Source organism: Phacochoerus africanus, chromosome 5, assembly GCF_016906955.1.
Source record: "Phacochoerus africanus isolate WHEZ1 chromosome 5, ROS_Pafr_v1, whole genome shotgun sequence".
Taxonomy (NCBI): domain Eukaryota; kingdom Metazoa; phylum Chordata; class Mammalia; order Artiodactyla; family Suidae; genus Phacochoerus; species Phacochoerus africanus.
In genome coordinates this window covers 9,153,075-9,163,129 of record NC_062548.1, presented here as the reverse complement: position 1 = coordinate 9,163,129, position 10,055 = coordinate 9,153,075, and the positions used below count along the sequence as shown (strand labels likewise).

The 10,055-nt window shown below is 43.1% G+C and overlaps 1 protein-coding gene across 1 annotated transcript in view; it reads right to left on the bottom strand.

The window, feature by feature from the left end:
• Positions 1 to 1,219: 1,219 nt before the first annotated feature.
• STAG3 (stromal antigen 3) overlaps positions 1,220 to 10,055 on the bottom strand; it is a 43,383-nt gene continuing 34,547 nt past the window's right edge. The window contains exons 33-34 of the mRNA XM_047779673.1: positions 1,894 to 1,953; positions 1,220 to 1,623 (exon numbers count right to left, since the gene is read on the bottom strand). Of these exons, the coding sequence (XP_047635629.1) occupies positions 1,615 to 1,623; positions 1,894 to 1,953 (69 nt within the window). The 3' untranslated portion in view covers positions 1,220 to 1,614. The remainder of the gene's footprint in view (positions 1,624 to 1,893; positions 1,954 to 10,055) is intronic.

Here is a 10,055-nt window from a genome sequence, read left to right as displayed (position 1 = left end):
TCTGGCCTGGGAGACTATACAGATAAGCTGATATTAAAGCAGATGCCCAGACAGGGAAGAACTGAAGCTCGTGTCTGAAAGAAGAAGCTGAAGAATTCCTTCAACCACCGAAGCAAACAGTGAAGGTACAAAGTGACAACAGGATGGAACTAGAGATGCTCATACTAAGTGAAGCAAGTCAGAAAGAGAAAGACAAATACCATATGGTATCATTTTATCTGGAATCTAATAAATGGGACAAATGAACCTTTCCACAGAAAAGAAACTCATGAACTTGGAGAAGAGACTTGTGGTTGCCAGAGGGGATGGGGAGGGAGTAGGATGGATTGGGAGTTTGGGGTTAATATATCCAAACTATTGCATTTGGAGTAGATAAGCAATGATATCCCACTGTATAGCACAGAGAACTATATCTAGTCACTTGTAATGGAACATGATGGAGGATAATGGGAGAAAAAAAATATATGTATGACTGGATCACTTTGCTATACAGTAGAAATGGACAGAACACTGTAAATCCACTATAAAGGGAAAAATTTAAATCTTTGAAAAAAATAAAGTGACAACAGCATCTTTATGTATTAGATTGCTTGTCAGAGAGAAAGGAAAGAACAGAGGTTCTGTGCTATTCCAAGAAGCAGAAGGAGAACAAGTCAGCTTCAAGGAGGCAAGGACCCAGAGGCTATTTTGTGGCAGTCTAGGTGAGAGATGATGGTGGCACAGAGAGAGGACACAGATCAAAGATGTACTTTGGAGAATGACTTGCCAGTACTGGTGAGAAACTAGCTGGGGAAGCAAAGACCAAGAGAGGGTGGGGTTGAGGACTTGGGCATTCAGAATAACTTATGAAAGTTCAAGTTATGACAGGTGTCTTTGGGATATGGGCAGGAAATCATTTCTGTAAAGAACCCTTAGGTGAAAGCTACAATGATATGTGGACTGCCTCGGCCTCAGTGGAGATGAGACAGGAAGGTCTACCCTACATCCAATCCAATGCTACCTACCTCCCCTTGTTGGCCTACACTGTCTCCACGAGATAAACTACTTTAAGGTAACCAGTTTCCCAGTTACAAAGCAGTACGTCCTTGAGAGCCAGCATACCTGGGTGGTGTGCAGTGCCGGCCCCTGTACACTGGACCATGGGGTTAGGCAAAGCCACTTAAGACTTCAGCAAAGAACCTGACCTCCATCAGTTTAACAATTTCAAGCCACATCCTGGAACTGACTCCAATGTGTTTATTCAGCTAACCAGAAGTGCACAAAACAGGCCAGGAAAGATGTTCCCCAAATACAGAAAAACTATCAGGTTCCTTTCATTCAACACAGGCAGTGACCCTCTCCAATGCTGAGGTAGAGCGCCTGCCCCTCCAAACAGCAGAAAACAGTCACTCTGCTCAAACACAGAGGGACAGAGCCACAATGCATCAGGGAGGACGGGGGCTTCTGCTTCTCTATCCCAGCATCATCAGAGAAAGGTCAGGTTAGAAAGGCACAGCCCACCTCTCCTTCCCTTGAGAGATGAGGGGAGGGGAAGTAATGATTCCTTTCACTCTCTCTCCTGTTTGCCTTTTCCAAGTGGTCATGTCGTGGAGATGGGAGGGGCACGGGGTCATGTCAGAAATCCTGTGATGAGAAAGATAAAAGTAAAATACAGAGGCATGACAACAGACCAAAGGGTAAAGAGATGACTGCAAGGTCCTCTAGATAACAATTCTCATTCTCTTCCTGCACAGCCCCTCCCCCCAGGATACCCCTACAGCCCTAAGACAGTGGGCCAGGAGCTGTGGCCTTTCTTTCCACCTATGTGACAGGTACGTGGGTTCCTTGCCAGCATCTCCCAAGGAAGCACGACTCCTCTTAACTTGCTTTATAGTCTGTTTTGGGGACACTCACCTCAATGTTCAGTTCTGTAGAATCTAAGAGGTCCAGCCTGTGCTCACTGGAGGAAGACTGCTAGAAAGAATGGGGTCAAAAGTCAAAAAGGTCCCTCCCCACCCCCTTCACCTGCAAACAATAACAAAGGTCCTTTCCGGTCTCACGTGACAGGGAGGGAAGAGAAGCAAAGTCAGAGTGAACCGCAGGATCAGAGTCATCAGAGAAGTGCCTCCTTTCCTGGCCTGCTGACTGCAACTCTTATTAAATTCATTCACTTCTGGAACTACAGAATGGGATTTTTCCTAAGAGGACTTTAGGAAAGACTACTTTAACAGTTGCCCTGCTGTCTGGTCTTCCCTTTGCACATAAGACCTCCACTCATCTCTGCTCTCTGTGCCCTTTCTCCTTAAAGAGCAGACAACGGAGTGTAACAGCAACATAACCTTTTCCTGTTTAAAAGGTGCCTTCACTTTGTATTTTGTGTAAGAGGTCCATTTTAAAGATAAGATTGAGAGGGGTTAAGGAGCTAACTTGGTAAAGTGGTGGATCTGAAGACTCTAAGGTCCCCTCACTCTGACTCCATGCTCTTCCTACTGAACTGGCAGCATTTCCTCCTACAACTGATCTACAATGTTGTACTAGCTTCAGCAGGCAAGCTAGGGCAGAAAAGGGAGTGAGTGGAGGAAGAGGGACTGCGGCAGCCCGTCAAGGGGTGTGCCTGTTGTGCGCATGTGTTATGAAGACTTAGTGAATGGGCTGCAAGGCTGGACTGGGTGACCGTCCATCCCCAGCTCTAGGAGTACCTTTAATTCTTAACAGAGTCAAAGGCAAAATATTTATATGAGGATTGAGAGGGAGACTGCTACCTCAAGTCCCTTTTGATAACTAAAATTTCCTTTCTCTATTTCTTTAATAAAAGTAAGGTCCGAGAGAGGACAAGATGGCGGAGGAGTAGGGGGACACGCTCGCCCTCTCCCACAAACACAACAAAAAAAGCACATCTACAGAATAAATGACTCACACAGAACAGCAACCAATCGCTGGCAGAGGAACCTAAACTCCAATAACGGCAAGAAGTTCGTGACATTACTGGGCAGAACGGGAGAAAAGAGGAGAGTGAGAGAAGGTGAATCCGAGCGGGACGGGTGCTCCCGAAAGGGAACTGCGGAGGAGAAAGGGATCCCGCACCCTGGAAAGTCACCTACACGGGGGAAAGATCAAACGAACCGGAGGAATCTCCAGATGCAGAGAAGAGTGTAGCAGTAAGTTGGAGTATGGAAAAGCCGATCAAGAACCCAACGGACCATCTGAACTACGGGCACAGTCACCAAAAATTGAGACGCCTGGGTGGGGGCTGGGCACCGAGACCTCGGCTCCAGAGGTTAGGCCCCGGGCTGGGGGGGGGCGGGGCGGAGCGGAAACTGCTTGGGAGGTCTAGAAACCATTTGACAGGGCAGAGACTGCCTGGGAGACTAGAAAACAAAGCTTTCGCAGAGGAAGGGAGCAATACTCTAGGGGCGGGGAAGTGGAAAGCCGCATCAGAGGGAACCTGGGAGATGAGCCTGGTCTGCGCCCGTGCTGGGGAGGGGAGAGAAGAAGGGGTGGGTCCCCAGAGAATACCCCCCACGCCACAGCAAGCTTACAAGCCTGCTAGCTAGCAGAAAGCTGTGCTTCCCAGTGCATCCCCCCCCCCCGCCACCCCCTATGCTCTCACCGGACCTGGGGCTGCCTGCCATCCAGGAGGGCTGGCCTCAACAATTGCCTGAAGCCTACCACTGCAGGGGCTGTCCCTGCACAGGCCTGCTTGCTCTTTGGAGGGGCTACACTTCCTCAGAGCAGCACCAAACTCCACCAGCCCCCGAGAAAAGGCCTGCAGCCCAGAAAAGCTAGAACAAGCCTAGTCAGGCTGTGAATAGATTGGCCTAATTCTCGGACAGTTTTTCTGAGTCGGGCTGCCCCGGGGAGGAGCCTCTTGGGTCTCCAGCGGCCCTGCTACCCGATCAAGCCCCCAGGGGGTACTGAGACCTAGTGGACCAGCTGCATAGGACTGCCAGCTCCAGGCAGGACCCCCTGCAGCCCAGAAAAGCTGTAACAAGCCTGGCCGAGTCGGGAAAAGATCTCAGACGGTCTTTCTGAATCGGCTGCCCTGGGGAGAGCCTCTTGGGTTTCCAGTGGCCCTGCTACCCGCCCAAGCCCCCAGGGGGCGCCCCACTCCCGCCACCAGCCCCCTGGAAGAGCCCCTGCAGCCCAGAAAAGCTGCAACAAGCTCGGCCAGACTGTGAAAAGATCCGCCTACATTCTCAGGCTGTCCTTCTGAGTTGGGCTGCCCTAGGGAAGAGCCTCTTAGGTTCTCAGTGACCCAGATAGCTGCTCCAGCCCCCAGGGGGTGCTGCACTCCTGAGGAACAGCTGCCCAGCACCGCCAACCCCCTGCAAGAACCCCACAGCCTAAAAACACCAGAGCAAGCTCTGCATGACCAAGTGAAATCTGCTACATCGTGGTGTGGACCTCCCAGTCCTGTCTGCCCTCAGGAAGCCCTCCTTTGCTTCAAAGAGACCCTGTTAGCCCCATCAACACTCCAGAAAAGCCACACTGCCTTAAAAAAGATTGACCAACAACGCCAGCCCTCAGGAAATATTCCACGGCAGTGACAAGGCAAACACTGCCCGATAACGGAGAGTACAACTCCCTCAGGAGAAACAAAACAACAAGCAAGATGAAGAAGCTGAGAAACCACCCCCAGTAAAACCAACAGGAGAACTCACCCAAAACAGTCAACAATGAAACAGATCTCTGCAGTCTGACATACCTGGAGTTCAAAAGAGAAATAGTGAAAATACTGAAGGAATTAAGAGAAGATATAAACAGTAATGCAGACACCCTCAGAAAGGAACTAGAAAATATGAGGAGCCAAGAAAAACTAGAAAATTCATTTGCAGAGATACAGACTGAACTAAGGGCAGTAAAAACCAGAATGAATAATGCAGAAGAACTAATCAGTGATATGGAAGATAGAATAATGGAATTCACTCAATCCAATCAACAGACAGAAAACCGAATCAAAAAACTGGAAAGCAATATAAGAGACCTATGGGATAATATAAAGCAGGCCAATCTACGCATAATAGGAATTCCAGAAGGAGTAGAAAAAGATAAGGGGATGGAAAATATATTTGAAGAAATTATCGCTGGAAACTTCCCAAATCTAAAGGATACTGGGTTCAAGATACAAGAAGCACAGAGGGCCCCAAACAAACTGAACCCAAACAGACCCACACCAAGACACATCATAATAAAAATGGCAAAAGTTAGTGATAAAGAGAGGATCCTAAAGGCAGCAAGAGAAAAACAGAATGTTACCTACAAGGGAACCCCATAAGGTTATCAGCTGATTTCTCTACAGAAACACTACAGGCCAGGAGGGAATGGCAAGAGATATTGAAAGTGCTAAAAGGAAAAAATATGCAACCTAGAATACTCTATCCAGCAAGAATATCATTTAAAATAGAAGGGGAAATAAAAATTTTTTCCAACAAACAAAAACTTAAAGAATACAGCAACACAAAACCCAGGTAAAAGGAAATATTGAAAGGGCTTCTCTAAACCAAAAAGAAAGGAAGGAAAGGGAAGAAAAAAGAAAAGAAAAAAAAAGAAGAAGAGGAAGAACTAGGACTGAGGAAACCACAATCAGAGAGCAGTCATTCAAATAAGCCAGCATACAGATTTAATCATGAACATGCTTCAAACAAAATAAAATTAAAAAGAAAAAAATAAAAAAGAGTCATCAAAACCATAAAATGTGGGCAAGGGATGTTAGGAAGTAAATAACCCTTTTTGTTTGTATGTTTCTCTTCTTAATTTTAATATAGTAATGAAGTGTTTGAACTTACAGGACCATCAGGCTAAAACACACAATTATAGGAAGGGGTTAGCATACTTAAAAAACAGGGCAACCACAAGCCAAAACCAAATATTGCATTTGCAAAAAAAAAAAAAATACACTCAAGCAGATAGTAACAGGAGACCATCCAACCAAAAAAAAAAAAAAAGAAAGGAAGAATGGAGAACCATAGAATCAACTGGAACACGAGGTTCAAATGGCAATAAATAATCATCTATCAAGTATCACCTTAAATGTCAATGGACTGAACGCCCCAATCAAAAGGCACAGAGTGGCTGAGTGGATAAAAAGGCAAAAACCTTCAATATGCTGCCTACAAGAAACTCACCTTAGGACAAAAGATACATATAGATTGAAAGTGGAAGGGTGGGGAAAAATATTTCACGCCAATAGACATGACAGAAAAGCAGGAGTCGCAACGCTCATGTCAGACAAAATAGACTTTAAAACAAAAGACATAAAGAAAGACAAAGAAGGACACTATTTAATGCTTAAGGGATCCATCCAAGGAGAGGATATTACTATCGTAAACATATATGCCCCAAATACAGGAGCACCCGGATACATACAACAAATATTAACAGACATAAAGGGAGATATTGATGAGAATACAATCATAGTAGGAGACCTTAATACCCCCCTCACATCAATGGACAGATCCTCTAGACAGAAAACCAATAAAGCAACAGAGATCCTAAAGGAAACAATAGAAAAGTTAGACTTCATTGAGATCTTCAGGACACTACATCCAAAAAAAGCAGAATACACATTCTTCTCAAATGCTCATGGAACATTCTCAAGAATCGACCACATATTGGGACACAAAGCCAATCTCAATAAATTTAGGAGCATAGAAATTATCTCAAGTATCTTCTCTGACCAAAATGCCATGAAATTAGAAATCAACCATGGGAAAAGGAAAGAGAAAAAACCTACTACATGGAGACTAAACAACATGCTACTAAAAAACCAATGGGTCAATGAGGAAATCAAAAAGGAAATTAAAAACTACCTTGAAACAAATGATAATGAAGACACAACCTCTCAAAATCTATGGGATGCTGTGAAAGCAGTGCTCAGAGGGAAATTTATAGCAATACAGGCCTTTCTCAAAAAAGAAGAAAGATCCCAAATGGACAACTTAACCCTCCACCTAAAGGAATTAGAAAAAGAACAAAAAAGGCCTAAAGTCAGCAGAAGGAAGGAAATTATAAAGATCAAAGAAGAAATCAATAAAATAGAGACTCAAAAAACAATAGAGAAAATTAATAAAACCAAGAGCTGGTTCTTTGAAAAGGTGAACAAAATTGACAAACCCCTGGCCAGACTCACTAAAAAGAGGAGAGAAAGAACCCAAATAACCAAAATTAGAAATGAAAAAGGAGAAATCACAACGGATACAGCAGAAATACTAAAAACCATAAGCAAATACTATGAACAACTATACGGCAACAAGTTTGATAATCTGGAAGAAATGGACAATCTTCTAGAATCTTACAGCCTGCCAAAACTGAATCAAGTAGAAACAGACCAACTGAACAGACCGATCACTAGAAATGAAATGGAAGAGGTCATAAAATCACTCCCTACAAATAAAAGTCCAGGACCAGATGGCTTCACAGGTGAATTTTATCAAACATATAAAGAGGAATTGGTGCCCATCCTCCTTAAACTCTTTCCAAAGGTTGAAGAAGAAGGAATACTCCCAAAGACATTCTATGATGCCACCATCACCCTCATTCCAAAACCAGACAGAGATACCACCAAAAAAGAAAACTATCGCCCAATATCATTGATGAAGATAGATGCAAAAATTCTCAACAAAATCTTAGCCACCCGAATCCAACAACATACCAAAAAAATTATACACCATGACCAGGTTGGGTTCATCCCAGGTTCACAAGGATGGTTCAACATACGCAAATCAATCAGCATCATACACCACATTAACAAAAAAAAAGTCAAAAATCATATGATCATCTCAATAGACGCAGAAAAAGCATTTGACAAAGTCCAACATCCATTCATGTTCAAGACCCTCGCCAAAGTGGGTGTAGAGGGAACATTCCTGAATATAATCAAAGCCATTTACGATAAACCCACAGCAAATATAATCCTCAATGGGGAAAAACTGAAAGCCTTCTCACTCAAATCTGGAACAAGACAGGGATGCCCACTCTCACCACTGCTCTTCAACATAGTTTTGGAAGTCCTAGCCACAGCAATTAGACAAACAAAAGAAATAAAAGGCATCCATATAGGAAGAGAAGAGATCAAACTGTCACTGTATGCAGATGACATGATACTATACATAGAAAACCCGAAGGACTCAACCCCAAAACTCCTTGAACTGATTAATAAATTCAGCAAAGTAGCAGGATATAAGATTAACATTCAGAAGTCAGTGGCATTTCTGTATACCAGCAATGAAACATTAGAAAAGGAATACAAAAATACGATACCTTTTAAAATTGTACCTCACAAAATCAAATACCTCGGAATACACCTGCCCAAGGAGGTAAAGGACCTATATGCCGAGAACTATAAAACTTTAATCAAAGAAATCAAAGAAGATGTAAAGAAATGGAAAGATATTGAATGTTCCTGGATTGGGAAAATCAATGTTGTAAAAATGGCCATACTACCCAAAGCAATCTACAGATTCAATGCAATCCCTATCAAATGACCCATGACATTTTTCACAGAACTAGAACAAACAATCCAAACATTTATATGGAACAACAAAAGACCCAGAATCGCCAAAGCAATCCTGAGAAACAAAAACCAAGCAGGAGGCATAACTCTCCAAGATTTCAAAAAATATTACAAAGCCACAGTCATCAAAACAGTGTGGTACTGGTACCAAAACAGACAGACAGACCAATGGAATAGAATAGAGAATCCGGAAATAAACCCTGACACCTATGGTCAATTAATCTTTGACAAGGGAGGCAAGAACATCAAATGGGAAAAAGAAAGTCTATTCAGCAAGCACTGCTGGGAAACCTGGACAGCTGCATGCAAAGCAATGAAACTAGAACACACCCTCACACCATGCACAAAAATACACTCAAAATGGCTGAAAGACTTAAATATATGACAGGACACCATCAAACTCCTAGAAGAAAACATAGGCAAAACACTCTCTGACAGCAACATCATGAATATTTTCTCAGGTCAGTCTCCCAAAGAAATAGAAATTAGAGCAAAAATAAACCCATGGGACCTCATCAAACTGACAAGCTTTTGCATAGCAAAGAAAACCCAAAAGAAAACAAAAAGACAACTTTCAGAATGGGAGAAAACAGTTTCAAATGATGCAACGGACAAGGGCTTCATCTCTAGAATATATAAACAACTTATACAACCCAACAGCAAAAAAACCAATCAATCAATGGAAAAATGGGCAAAAGACCTGAATAGACTGTTCTCCAAAGAAGATATACAGATGGCCAACAAACACATGAAAAAATGCTCAACATCGCTGGTTATAAGAGAAATGCAAATCAAAACTACCATGAGATATCACCTCACACCAGTCAGAATGGCCATCATTCATAAATCCACAAATAACAAGTGCTGGAGGGGGTGTGGAGAAAAGGGAATCCTCCTACACTGTTGGTGGGAATGTAAACTGGTACAGCCACTATGCAGAACAGTCTGGAGATACCTTAGAAATCTATACATAGAACTTCCATATGACCCCACAATCCCACTCTTGGGCATCTATCCGGACAAAACTCTACTTAAAAGAGACACGTGCACCCGCATGTTCATTGCAGCACTATTCACAATAGCCAGGACATGGAAACAACCTAAATGTCCATTGACAATGGAATACTACTCAGCCATAAAAAAGAATGACATAATGCCATTTGCAGCAACATGGATGGAGCTAGAGAATCTCATAGTGAGTGAAATGAGCCAGAAAGACAAAGACAAATACCATATGATATCACTTATAACTGGAATCTAATATCCCGCACAAATGAACATCTCCTCAGAAAAGAAAATCATGGACTTGGAGAAGAGACTTGTGGCTGCCTGATGGGAGGGGGAGGGAGTGGGAGGGATCGGGAGCTTGGGCTTATCAGACACAACTTAGAATAGATTTACAAGGAGATCCTGCTGAATAGCATTGAGAACTTTGTCTAGATACTCATGTTGCAACAGAAGAAAGGCTGGGGGGAAAATGTAATTGTAATGTATACATGTAAGGATAACCTGACCCCCTTGCTGTACAGTGGGAAAATAAAAATATTTTTAAAAAATTAAAAAA